This window comes from Canis lupus, chromosome 3 (genome assembly GCF_011100685.1).
Source record: "Canis lupus familiaris isolate Mischka breed German Shepherd chromosome 3, alternate assembly UU_Cfam_GSD_1.0, whole genome shotgun sequence".
NCBI classification, from domain to species: Eukaryota; Metazoa; Chordata; class Mammalia; order Carnivora; family Canidae; genus Canis; species Canis lupus.
The window spans coordinates 41,987,023-42,008,543 of NC_049224.1; the positions used below are offsets into that span (position 1 = coordinate 41,987,023).

At 51.0% G+C, this 21,521-nt stretch overlaps 1 protein-coding gene across 1 annotated transcript in view; it reads right to left on the bottom strand.

Annotated features, from left to right (window-relative positions):
* SYNM (synemin) overlaps positions 1-20,703 on the bottom strand; it is a 28,263-nt gene extending 7,560 nt beyond the window's left edge. Inside the window, exons 1-3 of the mRNA XM_038532700.1 lie at positions 19,775-20,703; positions 11,790-11,914; positions 1,941-2,011 (exon numbers count right to left, since the gene is read on the bottom strand). Coding sequence (XP_038388628.1) covers positions 1,941-2,011; positions 11,790-11,914; positions 19,775-20,602 — 1,024 coding nt within the window. The 5' untranslated portion in view covers positions 20,603-20,703. The remainder of the gene's footprint in view (positions 1-1,940; positions 2,012-11,789; positions 11,915-19,774) is intronic.
* Positions 20,704-21,521: the final 818 nt, after the last annotated feature.

Here is a 21,521-nt window from a genome sequence, read left to right on the forward strand (position 1 = left end):
TTTTATTCAGTGAACAGTTAATGGGCATGTATAGGGCACAGGACACAGAACTATCTGGAAGCTCAAAGCCTAATTTACTGGTCTTCCTTATTCTTTTTTTTTTTTTTTTTTTTCAGTCCTCTTTACTCTAATGCTACTTGCTTGGGCATAATCCATAACTACTAAGCTAAATTTAACTTTAGCTTTCTGTAAGGTTTCTGTATCCTTTAAGAAGCTTGACAAAACAGTTAATGAATAAAACAAGTTAACAGAGGCACCCAGTCACCCTCTTACTGGGCTCTCTCTGGGCTCCACGATCACAGCTGGTCAAAGATCTGAAACACAGGGCACCTGGGTGGCTCAGTGATTGAGCACCTACCTTGGCTCAGGCTGTGATCCTGGGGCCCTGGGATCAAGTCCTGCATCGGGCTCCCCACAGGGACCCTGCTTCTCCCTCTGCCTATGTCTCTGTGTCTCTCATGAATAAATAAATAAAATCTTAAAAAAAAAAAAAAAAAAGATTCGCAAGTCTTGACCTCAACCATTGGTTCTCCTCTAAGTCTCCAAGTCTGGCCACAGCTCTTTCCTCCTCTCTCCCCCTGAAGTGATGCTATGGACTTGCAGATTCCTGTACCCTCCCCTAAAATATGTCACTAAGTAAACCTTGAAATCAGGTGAATGAGATCAAGGCTTTTTTCAACCTTACCCTCCAAATCAGAAAGCAAACTTGCTGGATACTGTCAACGACCAAATCCACACTAGTCACAGATACCAGACACCGGGAACCAAACCTATTGTTCTGAACCCAGTGAAGTTTCAAAGCTGTCAAGTGCTGAATAGGGATGCTGATTTTGAAAAATAAAGATGGACAGTATTGGTTTAAAAAAAAAAAATCTGCCATCTATCTATCCAGACTGGCTGTTAACTAAATATCCTCCTGATAGAAGAATCACATACATGCATTCCCCATGTGCCATGACTTTGAATACAATAATACTCCCGGGAGACTGAAACTCTGATGAGGAAGGCATACACTGAGCATATACTATAAGTAATTCCCTCTGCCTTTCTTTACCCAGAAAGTGCTTTAAGTACTATGGAGCTTTAGAAGTTTTCTTTCTTTCTCTCTTTCTTTCTTTCTCTCTCCCTCGTTATCCTACAGGTTCTTAGATCTTTTTTGTTTTTAAGATTTTATTTATTCAAGAGAGACACAGAGAGAGAGACAGAGGGAGAAGCAGGCTCCCTGTGGGAAGCCTGAGGCGGGACTCAATCCCAGGACCCCGGGATCACAACCCGAGTCAAAGGCAGATGCTCAACCACTGAGCCACCCAGGGCCCCATTAGTGTCTTTCTAAAGAACGCTTATTTGTCAGTTCTGCAGCTACAGGGATGTGAGCTTTATTCTCTAGCTTTGGGCCTCAATCAAGACAGACCTCAGGGCACCAAAGGACACCTGTTGCATTCATCCACCTGAGCTGCTCAGGCCAACCTGGGGTAATACGAACCGTGTAACCGTTCCCACCTCCGCCCCTCATGGAGGAACAAGTTCCAGAGTGCTGACTCCCTGCTCCACAAAGTAATACCTCCCCAGACTTGTGTTAAAACCATAAGTCTTTAGTCTGTAAAGGCTGTTCCCTCCAAAGGGTGTGATAAACAAGTACACATCCAGTGTCTCCTCTGGGCCTCCCCATCAACCCCTGCTCCTCCCTCACCACCCTGGCTAGATGAATAAATGAGTTTACTAAGCACTCTTCCATGCGTTTACATGTATATTCTTATTTAAACCATGGCCCATTAAATAAAATCTATTTGGGACTTAAGAGAGGGATAAATGACACGTAGCTGAAAAAAATCATATCTGAGCCCAATTTCTTCCAGACAGAGGAAGCTGCACTATTGAACCATGGAATGAACCTGTTCAGACGGAAAACATCTTAAATAATTAGCTTTTCTTCTATTTACCTTGCGGCATGTTTTCAATGCATTCAGTCAAGATCAATATCTCTGGATCACTCTCTCCTTCCAGTAAGGCTCTGTAAAAATAATTTAAGGAGAAAAAAAAAAAACTCATCAGAAACATTAGGAGGGGTGAGGGCTTCAGAAGTTTTGGAGAGGCAAGCCCTTCTAGAATGCCCTTCCAAACCCAGGAAGAGGAGTAAACAGAAAGGTGTGGGCCCAGGATAGGAGGTCGGGGGTTGGTGACCCCAGGTCCGAGGATCCCAGAATAATTACAACTCCCACTGGGGTCCTTCTGGAGTCACAGGTTGGGGGTTGACTGGGAGCAGAGCAAGGACTGCCATCTGTTTGTAAATAAGGCAGCCAGACGGCATATGTGATTTTCACGCTGAGTTCCCTGAAAGGGAAGGGTAGAGCTGGAAAGCAGACAGGTAGAAGAGGAAAAGGAGGAGCTCAGGCCACCCCTCCACCAGCACCACCCCAGTGACCCTGTGTCCTCCACAAAAGCATCCTGTTATCTCCTCTAATAAAACAGCAAAAAGCACTTGACTGGGCCATCCCTGTGGCCACATCTACAAGCCTAACACCAAAGAGTCTTCATAAGTTGTCACTCATATGCACAACGCAGAGCCCTGAGGACAGAGTGGCGTGTCAGGCTTCGGCCCCAAAGGACCCAGCAAGCTGGGACAGGTTAGCCCTGGGCGTCCATCACTCAGAGAAACCCCCAAGGCACTGGCTGCCGTGGGCACAACAGTTGCTTGGTTGCTAGAGCAACGCGTGAAGTCACTACCTTCACTTCCAAAGACTACAGTGTATATGGCAAAGGGGAACCAGAGGCAGGGCCCACTTGGAAATGGCTCTCTTACCCATGACTTCTGGGCACAGGGACAGAGGAGGGACGCCAGTTCCCAGCAGGGACTGGGCAGTGCAGGCAAACCAGAGCCAAGTTCTATTTCCACTGACTCAAACGTGGTGGTTCCCATCCATGTAAGGACCCCGCAGGCAGGCGGAGCACAGCACGGGAGGGCCCGTCTGAGGCAAAAAGGAGAGATGGCAGCCAGTGGGAGTCTACCCCAAGGTGCACGTGGGTGCATTCAGGAAGATGAGGGGCCCAATCCAGAGCCCCAGCCCTTCCACTAGGGACAAAAGCCAAGCAACGGGACACCAACCCACTAATCTCATATCCTCATGACCCAGCGTTTTAGGTTCCAGGAACACAAATAGCTTCCATCGCTGAGAAAATTCTGAGGTCTGTATACAATAAGAGGAAAGCTCAGGGTAGAAGCCAGACTCCGTGAGGGTCTGTGCCCCGGGATGACAGCAGCAGCAGAGGCGGCACACTGCGGCGTACAGGGCAGGCCTGGGTGAGAAGGCCACGTTCTACCGCAGGTCTTCCCTCGACCCACTCAGCAGGAAGCCTCAGGTACCAGAGGGCTTCTCGCTGGAGCCACCACGGCCAGGGCAGAAAGTGCCTGTGAGGAGTCCAGCTCAGCAGAGAACTCCGTGACAGGGCAGGGGGCAGGGGGCAGGGGGTGGGGGTGGGGGGTTGGCCGGGCAGGGGATGAGGGCAGTCAGGGTAAAGAAGATCCCCTGCGGGGGCAGAGGAACTATCTTCCCTCATCCCTCAAAGAGGAATGCTTTTGTTCCTCTCAGGGGAAATCCAAACCACCATCAAATGTTGACTGAGGGGTTGCCCGGGGGCTCAGTGATTGAGCATCTGCCTTCAGCTCAGGTTGTGATCCTGGGGTGCTGGGATCAAGTCCTGCTTCTCCCTCTGCCTATGTCTCTGCTCTCTCTCTGTCTCCAATGAATAAACAAAGAAATAAAATCTCTAAAACTTTTCTGAGTTCCGGACCTTGAGTAGGATGCTCTGGTTATCTGGGAGCAGGTGCCAGTCCCCCGAGGAGTTTGTGTGCTCATATGCTGGTTACCAGCCCTGGCTAAGACTGGGTACCAAGCATGGCTCAGACCCTCCTATCTCCTACCTCAGGAAGCCCTTCTAGCAACCCCCACACAAGGCCAACAAAAAGCATCTGGCACCAGAGGTAAGAGGACTGTAGTGCAGGGACAGCTTCCCGGCCAGAGGCATCCAGCTCACCAGCAAGGAGAGTCAGATGGAACCCAGGCAGCCTGGGCGCCCGTTCCTGCAGGCTGCTCAGACCTCCCTGCCAGGCCTGAGAGGTTGGCATTTCGTACAAACTTTCAAAAGAATAAATCCTGTAGACAGCCCCCTTCCCAGGCTGTATTAATGCAAGCATATTTAGCATCTTTTGAGGACTTCAACCAAAACACCCCCTACAGAGAAGCTCCCCCACCAGGGAGGAACTCAGTCCTGCTCTAGAGGGTTGACTTCTGGAAGGCAGGGGCGTGTGCTACCTTCTGCACCTTAGCACCCAGCACATAGCCTGGCAACCGTCATTTAATTCACTTCTTAATTAAAGACACCTCTCATGACACACATGGTTCCCTGCCCTCCACCAGCACAGCTCACAGAGGCACAAATAAGATTGCTGAGAAGATGCCAGAAATTTCCTCAAAAGCTCCAAAAGGCACATTTTTAAGGAATGGACTCATGCAACTTTAAGGAAAGGGTAGAGCATTCTCTGGTTATTTTGAGAGCATTGGAAGAAAACAGCCTCCAAGCTGTGGTGACTGTGTGAAATGCCAACCCCCTGAATCACGAGCTATTAGCAAACGTTTTAGCCCCACAGGTTGGCAGCCTCTTCAGCAGGAAAATAAGCAAACATGTGCGGGAAAACCAAGTCCCTGGCCTCACTAAGGAGTCCAGGACAAATCCATAGTGCATAAGTGAGCTCTAATGTGGCCTCTGGCCAGGCTCCAGGCCCTAATAGACCCCACCAGCCATCGGAGCAGGGCCCCGAGTGGGATGAGGTTCTCTGTCCAGGATAGATTATCCTAACGGAACCTCAGGGCCTGGCTGCTGTTAATCCACCTTGGGGGGCACAAGGCACGCCCCTGATAAATGTAGACAAGAGTGAGGGAAGAGGGAAGATGTTTCCAGAAATGATGCCAGTGGAGCCTACTGGGATGGTCGACAAAGTGCTTCCTGGCTAAACGCAGGTAGGGAATGGTGGGATGGAAAGGTGATGGAGCTGGGAGGAGCCTCAGAACTGCCCCTCTGACCCCCAAGCTCCAGAGAGGGTGAGGGACCACCTGCCACCCAGGGACCACCCTGAATGGCCTGGTGGCTGGGTGCAAGGGTACAGGAGGGGGAAGCCAGGAGAGAGGACCAGCATCACCATCCCAATTGGAAAGGCCCTGTCCCATACCACAGGCATCACACGGAAGATAATACATGCCGCTTCTGGTCATTCCTTCTGTATGTGGCTCTAAATCACATATCAAAGCCTACCCATCAGTTCTAGAGACTGAAGAAAGAAAAAAAAAATCAAATGATCAACAGAGAGCCCAAGATTACTTAATAAAATAGAGAAAGGAAGCACTGGGAGTGGTCAATGGAGAAACTTCCAGAGTCAGGTTGCCTGGATTCAAATCCTAGGCCTGCCACTTCCTAGTTCTGTGACCTTGGGCAAGCCACTCAAACCCCCTGTGACTCAGTTTCCTCATTTCTGAAACAGGCAGCATCCACAGGTGTGTGGGGGTTGTTAACTAGAAAATTCTTACAATAGTGGCTGTCACAGAGTAGGGGCTCAATAAACTGTCACAATCATCATGACCACCATCTTCCACTAACCCGAGAAGCAAGCTGATTCAGCTAACTGAAGTACCCCAAGAGGGAATGAGACTCGGTAATCGAAAATCCCGGTCGTCAGAGCGCCATTGGTTTCTGCAGTGATGAGGGGGGAGGCCAAACGTATGGGTTACTCCTCTGTGTCTCCTCTCCTTGAAACTACAAGATTTTACTAATTTCAGCCATTCTACCTAATAAACCAGCTAAAGTCTCCATGTTAATACCTGGTGATAAGTTTTCAAAAGAGGAGGATCAGGGCACCTGAGTGGCTCAGTGGTTGAGTGTCTACCTTTGGCTCAGGTCATGATCCCAGAGTCCTGGGATCGAGCCCCTATCAGGCTCCCCACGGGGAGCCTGCTTCTCCCTCTGCCTGTGTCTCTGCCCCTCTCTCTGTGTCTCTCATGAATAAGTAAATCTTAAAAAAAAAAAAAAAAAGTGTCGGATCCAGTTTAGCGAAATAAAATGTATCTCTCCAAGAGCCTGAGAAATTCCAAAAAAGGGCTTTCCTTTGCACAGGTACATGAGAAGGTGGAGGCGGGCCTAAAACAATAATAGAACGACCAGAAATACCACTACGATGATGAATCGCCAGCAGTGGGGAGTGAGCTCTATTGCTTTATTAGCAGTCCAGATCCAGATCCAGAGACTGAATACTGACTTCCTCCGGGTGAAAAGCACTGTTTCTGCTCCCAGCCCCACAGAAAGAGGAAACGGGAAGTTTGCATGTCCCCACTGTACGGAGGAACAAAGGATATGTTTTGATGTTGCTGTTTCCGACCTAACCTTTTAAGAAGGACTTTGCCCAAAAAAGAATCCAGGCAATACTTCTCTGTGTTGCATTTTTGCATCTGGCCAGCCAAGACTCCCTTCAGTGCTTTCCATTTGAAAAATCATCTTGCCCTGGGGCAGCCCAGGTGGCTCAGCGGTTTAGCACTGCCTTCAGCCCAGGACCTGATCCTGGAGACCTGGGATCGAGTCCCAGGTCAGGCTCCCTGCATGGAGCCTGCTTCTCCCTCTGCCTGTGTCTCTGCCTCTCTCCCTCTGTGTGTCTGTCATGAATAAATAAATAAAATCTTTAAGAAAAAAAATCATCTTGCCCTGCTTTCCATTTCTTCAAGTGACATTTAGAGTAACTGTTACGGATTTCAGTCCCAAAACATTAAAAAAAAAAAAAAAAAAAACAATTCTTTTTCAAATTTTGAGGGAGAATGCATTGTCTGTCCCCCAGATCAAAATGCCAGGCTGGGCCTCTTGAGCACACAGTTTTCAAAGCCCGCAGGTTTGTGGGCTTTGGACTTGGTATATTCCTGGGTGTTTTTAGATTTTTTTGTTTCAAGTCTCTTTTTTTTTCCATTATATTTTCTAACAGCTTCTTCCTAATGACTGGGTTCTGTTATCTTTATTTTGGGGGGGGCAGGGAGGGGTAGGGAGGAGAGACTATTTATTTTCTGGCTGGGCTTCTGCAAGTTCTCAATCTTCAGCCTTTGAGCCAGATCTTTGCATTGGCAGTGGGAGGGAGGGGTTTGGGGCACTCCTGCCCCAGTTTTTCACCGCATTCTGATTATGAACTAAGTTGGAACGAGCAGGTAGTTCATGGATAGGGCTGGCCTCTGGTGGTCTCCTCCACAAGAGCGTGTGCTGAGCGGTGCCTTCTCCCATGCTCCCACCCAGGAACCTCTGCACTCCTCCCAGCCAGGCTCCAGGGCCTTGCTCAGCCTATGCAGGGGGCCTCCCTCGGCCACCCGTGTCAGCTTCTCCCCACATGCCACCTCTCTATTCCCCACCACCCCTTCTCCTGCATATCTGTTCAAATCTCCACCATCCTTCAAGACCCAGCTCAATCTCACTTCCCTCCTGAAGCCTTCCCCGATCCTCACAACTCCCTTCTCATCTCTAGAAACCTCACACTCGTGTGTTTTATGAGACATTTGTTTCCTACTGTTCAGGAGGTGACTTAGGTCTAAGCAGCCTTGTCCACATCACATGACCCTCAATGCCAAGCCACACTGGTTGGAGGGTTTGTGAACCCCTCTGAGTTGGCGTGGCACCCTGCCTGCCAGTGTCTCTAGAGCAGCCTGAGGGCACTTGGCTTCACAGGTGCGGCTCTTGCCCATCCATCACACACCGCCCTCCGTGTCAGGCCCCCGAGCTGCCCGGGAAGCCTAAATGCCTGGCATTGCCACAGATGCCATGCTAGCTCAGGGCTCAGGTCCTCGCCCAGACTGGCCCCTCTGCCTGGAAGCCCTTCCCAAATTATCTTCCTGGAAGCCCGTGTTGCATGTCTCATCCACCACTCCCCCACAGCACGTCGCATGCCACTAAGCCTGCCCATCATTCACCTCATCTCTAGACTACTGCGAGACAGATAGGCTTAGTGCTTTCAGGATGCTTCCTGAACTGCTCTGCAAATAGCAGTGTGTTTGTTGAACCACATGGCATCTTGTTAGAAGGCTGGCTTTGACCAGAAGGTCCAGAATGGGCCTGAGATTCTACAGTTCCACAGGCTTGAGATGCCCAGCAATGCCAATGCTGCCCGTGGACCCCTGCAGCAGTGAGGCCCTGCATCTGCATTGCACTCCTGACAATCCTCCTGGGAGCTGTAAAACCACCACACCTAGGCCCATTCAGCACCAAGCTGACTGGAACATCTAGGAATGGGCCCAGGGGCCAATGCTTTAACAGGCTGTCTAGGTGACTGCCAGGTTCAGATGCGGCTGAGAACCTCACCCTGTCCTGTCAGAGCATCTCCCCTCTAACCACTCGGCTGCCAGTGTGATAAACACTCACAGTCCAGGAAAAGCCTCATGATGACACAGGTGGTGGACAAGCACCCTCAACCCAAAACGACTCCACTGGTGACAGGCAGGTGAGTGCAAACATGGGTCCCCTGTGCCAGGCCACCTTCTCTTGTACTCTCCCTGGTCTCTCAGTGTTAGCCAGCCTGGAATGCTGCCAATCATCAGCTGTAGTGTGGGAGGAGAGGGCTCATTCTCACACTCGCCTGTGAGGCCAGACACCAGTGTCTTCCCTGGCTACCAACTGGCCTGCAGGGTTTGATGAGATCCCTCCAGCCTCAGACGCCGAGGTCTGCTTTGTTCTAATTTCATTATTTTATTAAATTGCATGTTTACTTATAGACTCTAAGTCTACACTTCCGTTGGAAATTATACTATCTTGTTATTACTGTTTCTTCTTCACACTGAAGGTTACCAGAAAGGGCCAAGTTATCTGGGTTTGGAATTGTCCATGACACTTGAGAGCTGGCTTCAGCATAGCTGACAAATTCCAGCAGTACTGGGATGTGCTTCCAACTTTGAGGAGCCACAGCCCCTTTCCTTACACGAGATGCTAGGTCAACATAATGACCATCAGCTACGCAATGCTGGGGGCAGAGCCACTGCGGGGAAGATGTGGAGCAAATCTACACGATCTCAGGAGAGAGGCCATGCCAGTCACACTGCCAGCCACATTAGACCCTCTGGACAGGGCTGGCGGGGAGTCACACTGCATGGAGCCCTGGGCCATGGACCCCAAGAGGCTGACAGTCTCTCTCTTGACACTAGGGCAGGGTGTGAAAGGAAGGTCAAATTCCTCAAAGGCAGCAGTAGAGATTTATAAAGACTAAATGGGCACCTGTGAAAGGGTCAGAAGAGCAAAAGTAGGAATTTTCATACCTGTCCTTTGGACAACAGGGCAAAATATAGGAAGAGTCACATCAGCAATGACAAGGGCTCTTCTGCAGGACACTCAACAGTGATAAAGATGCTAGACTTTTTGGTGCCTAAGAAGAACTGGGTTATATTCCACTGCCTGAATGACTTTTTTTAAAGATCTTATTTATTTATTTAACAGAGAGAAAATGACAGAGCACAAGCAGGGGGAGTGGAAGAGGGAGAAGAGGGTCTCCACTGAGCAGGAAGTCCAAGGTGGGGCTCAATCCCAGGACCCTGGGATGATGAGCTGAGCTGAAGGTGGAAATCTAAGAGTGAGCCCTCCAGGCAACCCCTCCCATAGCTTTTATATCTGTGGACATCTCCCAGACTAAATCCTGAGCCCTAGGAGGCGGGAAGGTCTGTAGCTATTCCAGGCACTGGGCCTGTCATCTGTAGCTGGGCAGGGCCAGGCTCCTCATTTTCCATGTGCAAACTTGGACTTCAGAAAGACATACAGTGAAATCAATCACCCACTTTCCGGAAAATACTGATGCCTTCTCAATGGCTAGGAGGTAGCCAAGTCAATTCCTAATTGGGTTAGACCAACGCCAGCAACAGACAGAAGCCATAAACTCTGTCCCTGCCGACAGACTGCTGACGTGAGCACAAAGGCTTCCCCATCAGTGCCCTCAAAAAAAAGCTCAACGAGCAGGGTTGTGACCTGCCTCTCCAAAGAGTGAGGCCCCAGATGTTCAGGCAAGATACCCACCAAGCCCTCTGACTCCTCCCAACAGAGAACAAGGAGTAAGACAAAGGGAAGAAGAAAAGGGCTCAAATCCCAGAGAGAAGAAGCACAAGATCAAAGTCTCCGTATCCCACCTACAGAACCATTACAAGGACAATCCAACTGCCTCTGTAGGGAAAAGAGTCGCCTGACATCGAGGTCACTGAACACGGGCACAGATGTGGGTTTTCTGGGGCAACCCCAACATCTGCTCTAGGATGGTGCCAGTTTGGGGCACCTCCCACCCCCGTGTCAATCCATGTAGCTCACAGGAGGGTGGCCCTGTCCAGGCTCCAGAGCACGCCATCCCCCTGACTAGGGAGAGGCACATGGCCCAAAAAAGCCAGACTGCAGGGCCCAGGAGCTCCACTGAGATTGGATGAGAAAGGGCCCCTAGGCAGCCCATAGGAGTGCTGAACTAGGCCTGGGCTCTGTCCCAGCTCCGCCCCTAACCAAGGAAGTGGACTCAGCCCCCTTCTTATCCTCTCCAGGTTCAACTCCCCTGATCTCTTAGCAGTAATGCTGTCGGAAGATGGCATTTCCTATAACGTCTTCTACTCCCCTGCCGAGAGGCAAAGTTTCCATAGCTTGTTCAGACTCACGACTAAGTTATACTCTCACATTTCCGGGAAACAAAGGGGACATTGTGACCACTTTACATGCTTTGGTGGGTGAGGCACAGCTGTCTCACCAGCCTGGACCCCTGGCTTCCAGGCCCCCCTCCCTCACCCTATGAATGGCGCAAGTGGTACCCACCCACCAGAGAGGGTACCGCGGCAGCCAACAGCCACAAAGGCAGTCAGTCAGCGCTCAATCATGTTAGTGGCTGTTACTATCCTCACAAAGTGGGGAATCTGGGTGTCTCAAAAGTCCTTCTGCTGTCAGTGTTTGAGATCTGGCCATTCCCTGTACCAGTCCTCACTGAGCATGAAATCTGCAGGGAATAAGGAGCCCCACCCCAACCAAAGACTGCTTAACCCCCGGAGGCAGGACGGACACTGCCAAGGAGAAGCACTGCTTTCTGGCCCACAGGTGGCTCCAGGGACTCGGGACTGCCTTCTCTGCCCAACCCAGCATCCAACCCCTTTGAAGGCTTTGAGACTTTTTTATCTGGACTGCTCACCACCACCACCACCACCACCACCACCACCCACTCCCTCTCCCGACACCCAAGTCATCGTCTTGACAAACAAAGCCAGCTGCCTCAGTACAATGTTCGTCTTCTGGCAAAAATGCAGTTACTCAGGGCAAACCCATGGAGAGTCGAGTCAGAGCCCTGGGATCTGAAGCAACAGAGCAGCCGGCATGTAGACTCAGGCCTGTCCAGGTCTGAGTTCTGGCCTCCACTCTCTAGCTCCCTAACTTCTCTGAGCAAAGCTCACGCCCCCTGGAATCACAGTACCTAATTCCCAGGATCCAAGGTGTTGACATGAGCAAAACTTGTCCCCGGCACCCAGAACACACGAACACTAGGCAAGGGGGTGAGTTCTGCTAGTTGCATCGTGGGTGGGGTGGGGTGGGGTGGGGTGGAGGGGCATCTGCTCGGTGGTCTAAGTGCGGCCCTGCTCTTCCTTCTCTCTCTCTTTCTGGCCCTGGACTCCTTGCCAGGCCACACCAGGGGTCTGCTCTTTGATTATCACAAAGCTACAGGGACCCCAGAGGCTCCAGGTGATTTCGCCAAGGCAGTCCCCCCACAGCATCCTTACCGATACGTGGCCACCTCCAGGCTGAGGCCATTCTTCACCTGCACAAGCTCCTGATACTCCCGCAGCCGATCAGCCATGGCCAAGGTGAGGGCCGCCTTCTCATCCTCCAGGCAGGCGATCACTCTCTAAAAAGAACAAAGGGCTTTTAGATCGGAGGGCTGGAGCTCCATGTGGTCAAAATGCAGGTACCAACAGTTCAGGATGCAAAAGGAAAAAAAAAAAATCTCTAGGCTTATTAATCATGTAATCATTGTAAGGAGTGATTTTAAATAGAGTATTCCTTCCCCATGGAAGTTTTTTTTTTCTTTACTACATACGGATGATGTTGACAGGACACTGGCTTCTCTGTTCCTACTCTTTAGTAAGAAGGAATGCTTAGAAGTTCATTAAACGTGGCAGTTCAGACATCAGGCTACTTAGGAAAAGTCAACACATCCCACCAGTCAACGCGGATGCTACTCAAAGGAAGCCCAGACCAGAAAGCAGGGAGTCTGCAACAGAAGTTGCTCCAATCTGAAACAGAATATCCCCTGTACTCATGATTTTCCCCCAACAAGAAGCAGGTACACTCACAGAACTCTTTGTTTCACCCAGAAAAGACAGGAATGTCTTCAGGGCATAAATGTCAATTCAGACCAAAATATGAATCTTCTTTTTGGACTGTACCTGGCAGATGTCGGTCCTGAGCACTCCCTTGGCACCTGTTGACGTCATGTTTCCAGCCCTTACGGTGTGTCCACTCACACCTGCTAATTCTGTCTGTCCCTCTCTTTCTGGCAGGGAGACACTGAAGGACATGACCTGCACCCCCCATCTCTAGAAAAACGCCCATCCCCTGTAAGTCACACAGCACACAATCGGTGAACTGGACTTGAAGTGATGGAGACGGTGCAATCTCCTCAAAATGTGCTATTTTAAATCAGCAATATCTTTTAGTTGGTACACACAGTGACTTCATTGGCCCCATTTTAGAGTCTTGCATTACTCCGTGTTACAGTTTTGCATTAATGCTTTATAGTTGCTCTGGGGAATAATTAACTGAGCAAATATTTAAACACTGAAATGAGTCCATATTCTTTAACTTCTGGTTGGTAATGGAAAACAGCCTTATTTCTGAATACAATTAACTAAACTGGCTACATCTTTAGACATTTATCTTTGTGGAATTCAAAAATTGTAAGACAATCAGGAGAGGGGATCTATTTCCATTCCCCATGTAATCCCTCCAGCAAAGGTACCAGGCAATACATTAAAAAGTCCACAATAAATACGTAAGATCTGCAAAAGCAATGAATAAACAAAGATCTCACACTGGATCTACCATTTTAAACGATGCACAATCGGCATGTAAATAATCCTTCCTCCCTAAGAGTTCTATATCAGTTAATGATTGTTTCTAGGTTCTCTCTGTGTTCTCTCTCATGCTAAAAACAAAAACTGAAAGGGGCATCTGGGTGACTGAGTTGGTGAAGCGTCTACCTTCGGCTCAGGTCATGATCTTGGGGTCCTGGGATCGGGCCCCACATCGGGATCCCTGCTCAGTGGGAAGTCTGCTTCTCCCTCTCCTTCGGCTCTGCCCCTCCCTCCCCCTTTGCTTGTGCTCACGCTCTCTCAAATAAATAAAATCTTAAAAAAATAATAATAACCTGAAACCTCTCAGCTTTTAAAACAAAGGAGTAGGGCAGCCCTGGTGGCACAGCAGTTTAGCGCCGCCTGCAGCCCAGGGCATGATCCTGGAGACCCGGGATTTTGTCCCACATTGGGCTCCCTGCAGGGAGTCTGCTTCTCCCGCTGCCTGTGTCTCTGCCTCTGTGTCTTTCATGAATAAATAAAATAAAATCTTAAAAAAAATAAAACAAAGGAGTAAATTTAAGAACCTCTAGCTAGCATCCCAGGATAGATCTACTTTTTTTATTTTTTATTTTTTTAACATTTTATTTATTTATCATGATAGAGAGAGAGAGAGAGAGAGAGAGAGAGAGAGGCAGAGACACAGGCAGAGGGAGAAGCAGGCTCCATGCAGGGAGCCTGACATGGGACTCGATCCCGGGACCCCAGGATCACACCCTGGGCCAAAGGCAGGCACTTAAACCGCTGAGCCACCCAGGCTGCCCCTACTTTCTTTATTTTAGATCTATGTTAATATCCTCCCAAACTGACATTATAAGTAGATAAAGAGGTTTGCCAAAGCGGATCACTAGCCAGTCTTGATGTAAGTGATGTAGTTGCCAGAATTTAGCCATGACATTCAGACACTGTATAGTTAAATCTTTTTTTTTTAAAGATTTTATTTATTTATTCATGAGAGACACACAGAGAAAGGCAGAGACATAGGCAGAGGGAGAGGCAGGCTCCCTGTGGTAAGCCCGATGCAGGACTCAATCTCAGGACCCAGGGATCACGACCTGAGCCAAAGGCAGATACTCAACTGCTGAGCCACCCAGGCATCCCTATAGTTAAGTCCTGTGTTCAAATCCCATGTTCCCCATTTTAGAGGGAGGATAATCCCAGGGACAAGGTTTGAGTGTAGGGTATGCTATAAAAATACAGAGAGTACTCCATCCTACTACAGGAAATTCAACCTGAATATCAAAACTTGAAAATCGTACTAATTTGTTCTATAGAGGGAACTTCAATTACTATTAAAATTGCTTAGAAAAAAGTATCTTATGCACATGCTTCTCCAACCACAAACCTCCTGAGCAGGTCAGGATCTCCCAGTCATGCCAAAGAGGTAGAAATGAAGATTCTCTTTCTTCCCAAAGGGCACAGAGTAGGTCTGTGCCCCGCAAAATCAAGGGGGTAAAAAAATCAAACTCTGTTTAAGTCAAAATAAGTATAGTCCCAACTGCATTTCCATGTGATTCAACTCTCCCTAAACTGTCAAAGGAAAATGACTTGACTTTTGGAACCAGGAACACCAGTCAGACTTATTGGCTCCTAACAGTCTCCAACAGAAACTGTAACCAATCCTTCAGGTTGAAGAAAGCTTCAACTTGGCTTTGACTCTGCCAGAAGTTCTCAAACTGGGGGCCAGGCCAGAGGTACTGGAGCAAGAGACACCAGCTGCTGATTCTAACCAAGCTAAAGCAGTTCCACCTCATGTTATAAAAGCTGGGTAGAGAGGTCACCTCTTTGGATTGCTATTTAGGGACCTTTTGGATGGCATCACAAGTGATGATGCAACGGAGGTCTGTTTCAGGGAGAGCATGCTGCTGTTAGGTGTCCAGAGAAAGCCCTTTTTCTTAACCCAACTGGAGCTGCTCTCCTCCAAGCAAGCCACACAGACAAAACAGGAAGAGCCTGCAAATGTCACAGTCACTCAGAATCTGGACTGGGAGAGCTTGAGGGAATTTAAATACTGTGATACCCTCATTTAGACACCAAAACTAAATGTAGTCATCATAACACGAGTCAATGGAATGCTAAGTTTGTATAGCTCTAGTCCAGACAATACGCTTACAATACCTAGTGGGTATTTAAGAGGCACCTCAAAGTGAACTCCGATCTCCCACCAAGAGCTACCAAATCTCCTGCTCCAACCCCCGTCAGCAAGGATCACTCCCTTTTTTCAGTGGTTTAGACTGAAAAGTGAGCACTGGAGTTAACTTTGATTTCTTTCCCTCTCTTCTACTGCATCTGATCCATCTGTGCAGACCCTGTGGGTTTCAACCTCAGAGAGCTCGTTCTCAGCCCCTCATAGCTGCCCCTGGTCCAAGCATCCAGCACCTCCTGCCTTGATTGGCAAAGAAGCCACCTAAAAAGTGCTCCCTGCTCCCACTCCTGTCCCACAGTCTGTGTCCAACACAGCTGGCAGAGCAATCGCATTTAGATACGGTGAGGTCACCACTCACCTCTGCGCAGAGTCATCCAGAGGCTCCCCTTGCTGCTCAGAGCCAAAGCCCAAGTGCTGTAGACGCTACTCTCCCCCTTGCTCACCCTACCCCACCACATCCACTTCCTGGACACCGTGCACTATTTCCCCCTCAAGACCTTTGAAGGCAAGGGATTTTCTCTGTTTTTGTTTTGTTCACTGCTATATCCTTATCACTTAAGGACCAAGCTTGGGGGACGCCTGGGTGGCTCAGTGGTTGAGTGTCTGCCTTCAGCTCAGGTCACGATCCTGGGGTCCTGGGGTCAAGTCCCACATTGGGCTCCCCGTAGGGAGCCTGCTTCTTCCTCTGCCTGTGTCTCTGCCTCTCTCTCTGTCTCTCATGGATAAATAAATAAAATCTTTAAAAAAAAAAAAAAAAGAACCAAGCTTGGCACACTTTGTGCTCAATAGCAGTCTAATGAATGAATGAACTGAATGTGTCCACTCTGTGAGTTGTTTTTATTACCCCTGTTTGGCAAATAAGGAAACTGAGACCCAAACAGTGGCAGAGACAAAATTCAGACTCAGGCAGGGCGGCTAACCCATCCCCATTCCAGTCAAAAGAAAGTTCTCATTCAGTCACATTTTGGAGACATAGACACCTTTGACAGTCAGCCTCAAAAGGCTAAGAGCTCAGTTTCAAGAGCAAAAATCTCAGTGTTTCTAAGGTAAGGCTGGCATAAACCACAAACATCTTAAGTTTTTGTCCAAAGCTCCTTCCTATGAACTGGGAGACAGAGTGTATCACTCAGGCTTCAAGTGATCTAAACCACGTATAAAATGCTGGGGATTTGGCTGTCAGTTCAGCAAACTCCTCTCTGGTAGATCTGGGGGGAGGGGCCTAAGAAAGAGAAGGCCTAACAAGGAGGCCTTAGCAGAAGAACCACTTTTCTCAGTAAGACAGTCCCAGCCAGCATCTTGTTCACTCAGGCTACAGAGGAGGCCTAGAGCCAGGAAGACAGTGGGGACACTGCGTGGGGGCTCTGCCTCCAGGTGAGGGAGGGGACGGTTCCTACTAAACCACAGGCTACACAAAAAGGAAATAAAACACATATGACCCTAAAACTATCCTGACAACAGCCAACTGGAAGAGTCAGAAAGTATTCTGGGATTTCAGCTTAGGGGGCACCTCTGGGCTAGCCCTAAGGAAAAACAACTATCATTATTCTACGAATGCAGAGAGAATGCTGGTCAAATGTTTACCTTTTATGGAACAGAGAAGAGCAGAAATGTGGATCCTTGGTTACTTGCTCTGACACTGGCACCTGAAGAGGATACTGACTTAGCTACTTACACACTAGGTGACCTAAGTGCCTCAGTTTCATCATCTGTGAAATGGGACTAATAGGAGTATCCACCTCCTAAGGTCAAGGTGAGGACTAAGAGTGAATACGTGTGAAGGGCCTGGTTCCCGTGGTACCTGGCACATGAGAAGTGCTTGATACAGGCTAGTTCTTAGGAAGGAAACATTTACTACAGTATATTAGCCCCACCACGTTTTGATAGAATTTCAAAAACAAAAAACAAGGGTTTGGGGTTAACTCATGGACACTTACTCCTTAACAAAACTCCTAGTATTTTTAGCCTTAAAAAAAATACTAATGGTTTGGTGTTGAATCTTTGGGAATGCCATTTGTAATTCGGTTGCTTTAAGGCTAACTGGGATAGATTCAAGATCCATGTAAGAAAACAATACAATGAAACCAGACAAATTGGAAGTGAAAAAAAATCCAAGTCCTGTGGGCATTCCTTGCTCCCTACTTTAGGGCAAAGAAGTGAATTTCAATGCAAGAGGTATTACCAGACTGTTGAGGGCAGGATCCTAGTCCCCGTCAGGTGTACCCCAGGGAAGGCACTTCCCCAGTGGGCCCTGGTCTCCTCTATCAAAGAGCAGGACAGTGATTCTGAATGCACATCCCAGGTGCTTACTTCTGCTGCAGTCTCTGTTCATATCTGTGGTTGCACTAAGGTTTATTTAGGGGGGACAGGGTCCTACTTCTAAAAAGGAACCCTGTAACCAGAGCTTCAAGGTCCAAATCAAGCCAAGTGAGCTATGATTCCAATGGTTGAGGATTTTGCCCACACAACACACCTCAGAGAAGCAGTTTCCAAACCTGCTGGCACAGCAGGGGCCTTGGGGGCGGGAGTTGGGGTTCCCTAGAGCCAGGCTCAAGGCTCCGTGGACTGTTAAGTTTGGCAAGCACTTCTGTTTGGTGAAAAGCTCCGTGAAAGCTTCCACCAAGATACTTTTTAACTTCCAGCCAACACAGAGCATGGGGCCCTATGGAACTAGCATTTCTGGCTGCCATCATTGGAGAAGGGAGCACTCAGGCATCGAGAGTAAGCTCTGGAAATCAGCACACACTTCAGCCAGTCCCTGTCCTTGCTCTACCTACAACCCTGAGTGGGGAGGGAAATGCTTTTGAAAATTATGAGGCAGAGGCCCAACAAAACCCACATTCCAAAAGAGTAAATTCCAAACAATTTAGTATTGTACTGCTTCATAGGATTTCCCATCTAGACTCCAGCTCTTTGTTTTTTGTTTTTTGTTTTTTGTTTTTTTTTTTTTAATTTATTTATGATAGTCATACAGAGAGAGAGAGAGAGAGACAGAGACACAGGCAGAGGGAGAAGCAGGCTCCATGCACCGGGAGCCTGACGTGGGATTCGATCCCGGGTCTCCAGGATCGCGCCCTGGGCCAAAGGCAGGCGCCAAACCGCTGCGCCACCCAGGGATCCCCTAGACTCCAGCTCTTTGAATACGGAAACACCGACGCAGCACTCAGAACTAGGAGTAGTCGCTAGATATTTGCTGATTATTGGTGGACACCTGTCACACTACCATAGTCCTCGAGGCCATGATCACTGTGGCCTGTTTACTTCCTATATTAAAAAAAAAAAAGGCTCGTGTTCCATTTATTTCCTGTATTTAAAAAAGGGGGGTGCTGGGTGGCTCAGTGGTTTGGCGCCTGCCTTAGGCCCAGGGCGTGATCCTGGAGTCCCAGGATTGAGTTCCGCATCAGGCTTCCTGCACGGAGCCTGCTTCTCCTCTGTGTCTCTGCCCCTCTCTCTCTGTGTGTGTGTGTCTCTCATGAATACAAAATCTTTAAAAATATATATATTTGTCTTATATATATAAGACATATATAAGATTTATATATATAAGATTTTACATATTTTATATATATATAAAATTTCTGAACTTGTGTGGATGTTATCTTAAACTGTCAACCTGAGAACCACTGATAGTATGATTGGGGGATATTTGCAAATGTGGCTTCGGCCAGGCAGGACCAGGGCCAATCCTAGGACTGGACTGGGTGTACAGACAATAATCGGCCACAAGTGTCACCCTCCCTGTCCGTGTCAGACGTTTGGGCTTTGCTTCTCTGAAACAGTAACTGTTTATGTTACCCCGCACTTGTAGTAACATCCTGCCACAGGGGCCAGCACGTTTCCACGACTTTTACACTACCCAGAGCCCTGCTGTCTGCTCCTACCGTGAGAAAAACACCTCGGAGTGAGCTCTTTTCTGCATGAAAGTGCTGCCCCTCCCAAGAGCAAACAAGGCAGTGGCCCGGAGAGCCCAATCCACTGCCTCCTGCCGGGAAATCACTCGGGCAAAGTAAGAACCGGTTTAGGAAACGACTTAAGTTCTCCCCAGGGGCGCCCCACAGGCGGGGGAGGGGGCTGTCATTCTGAATGGCTCCCCGGTGGGGACCTGACGCCGCCTAGACACCTTCCAACGCGGAGACCCCCCCGAGAAGGAATGCGCTGTCGCCGCTGAGCCGTCTCTGGAAGTCGGAGAGGCTGCGTGGCGGACTTTTGTGTGATTTAGGTCAAGGGACACGGGCCATTGGGAGGGACCTAGCGCTGCCTGGGGACGGGCCCCGCCCGTGGACCGCACTCCCCGCAAACTGCGCTCCTCTCCCCCCGGGGGCGAGACGCCGGGCCGAGGCCTCAGCCAGGCCCTACGGGTGGGTGGGGTGGTCCCCGCCAGCGCCAGCTGCTGGGGCCGGGCGGACGCCCTGCGGGCCGGCCCCACCACGGGCCCCACCACGGGCCCCACCACGCGCCCCGCCGCCCCGCGCCCGCGCCCCCGCGCACCCACCTGCCGCTCCTCCGCCTGCAGCTCGTACTCCCCCCGCACCCGCAGCAGCTCCTGCTCCAGCAGCGCGCGCAGCCGCTCCAGCTCCAGCGCCTCGCGCCTCAGCGCCTCGGCCTCCTGCGCGCACAGCCGCGTCTCCTCCTCGGCCTCGCGCCGGCTCTCCTGGCCGCGCCGCAGCGCCTCCTCCAGCCCGCGCACCTCGTCCTCGTACAGCCGCGCCGTCTCCCGCCACGCCTCGGCCACCAGCAGCGCGTAGCCGTCGCGCACCTCCCGCAGGCGCGGCGGGGGCGCGGCGGGGCCGGGGCCGGGGCCGGGGCCGGGGGCGCGGGCGCGGTAGCTCAGGGTCAGGCGGGCGGCGCGCGCGCGCAGCTCCCGCACGTCCTGCTCGTGGGCCGCCTCGAGGCCGCGGCGCTCGGCCCGCAGACGGCCCAGCAGCTCCTCGAGGGCGGCGCGCGCGCCCAGCGCCTCCTGCAGCTCGCGCCGCTGCGCGCCCAGCTCGGCGTCCAGGCGGCCGCGGGCCGCGCGCTCCTCGTCGCCCAGCCGCCGCAGCTCCCACAGCTCGCGCCGCAGCGCGTCGCGCTCGCCCGCGGCCAGCGCCGTGGCCCAACTCAGCTCGTCCAGCTGCTGCCGCAAGCCGCGCGCCTCCTCGGCGAAGCGGGCCTGCCCCTCGGCCCACAAGGCCTCCTGCCCGCGCCGGCCGCGCAGCTCCTCCTCCAGGAGCAGGTTTTCGCGCTCCAGCTCCCGCACCCGGCACACGTAGTCGTAGAGCCGCGCGTTGAGCTCCTGCAGCTCGGCCTTCTCGGGGCCCGTGTGCAGCCGCCAGGAGAGCATCTTGCCGCGCCGGCCGGGTCCCTCCTGCCCCGGTCTTGTCCCCGCGTCCGCGCCGCTCCGGCCCCGCCGCTGCCCGGGAGGCCCGCAGACTGGGGCGGGAGCCGGCGCGCCGCGCCACTTAGCGGACCCGGCGGGCGGGAGCGGGCGCGGGCGCGGGCGCGGGCCGCGGCCTCCAGCCAATGAGAGCGCGGCCCGGCGCGGGCCCTGCGGCCGGACGGCGCCCCCTGCCGGAGTGACGCGGGCGCGGCGCGGGCTCCCGGCCCCGGCCCCCGCGGGCAGTCCCGGGCCCGGCCGCCCAATAGCAGCCCAGTAACGGGCGGGCGGGCGGGCGGGCGGCAGGCTCTCTGGGCAGGGATCCTCGGAGAAGGGACGCGGAGGAGAGCTCCCCGCTGCTGCCCCGACACGCGCACCTGCAGCACCCCAGTGTCCCGGCGCCCATGGAAAGACACAGGAGCCGCCCCTAAGTGAGACAGCTGATCACTTACGCGAGACTTCTCATCCACGGTTCTGAAGCTCCGAGGCCTAAAAATTATATACGTACATATAATGTACACACGCAAATCTAATACACATACATATGCATACGCATGCGTGGATGTGCATTAAATATTCTATTTTAACTTAGTACATAAATACACATTCACTTGCCAGGGCTTCTGTATACAGCCAAGACCTTTCTTTTGTTATAGGTTGACTAGAGGTCCACGTTTGCCTTGTACAAACTACCCGTAGAAGACATAGTCTACACTTTCCAGTATCAGTTTCTTTCTTTTGGAGCGGGAACTACAAAAGATTGTGAAGTTCTCCGAGTGCAGAATTTTCACCAAACGTTTACAGTGCTCACTGTTCCGCCTAATGGGACAGCTGCTTTTTTCCAACATCGTGCCTCCACTTAATTGTCACAGAAACCATAGCTCTC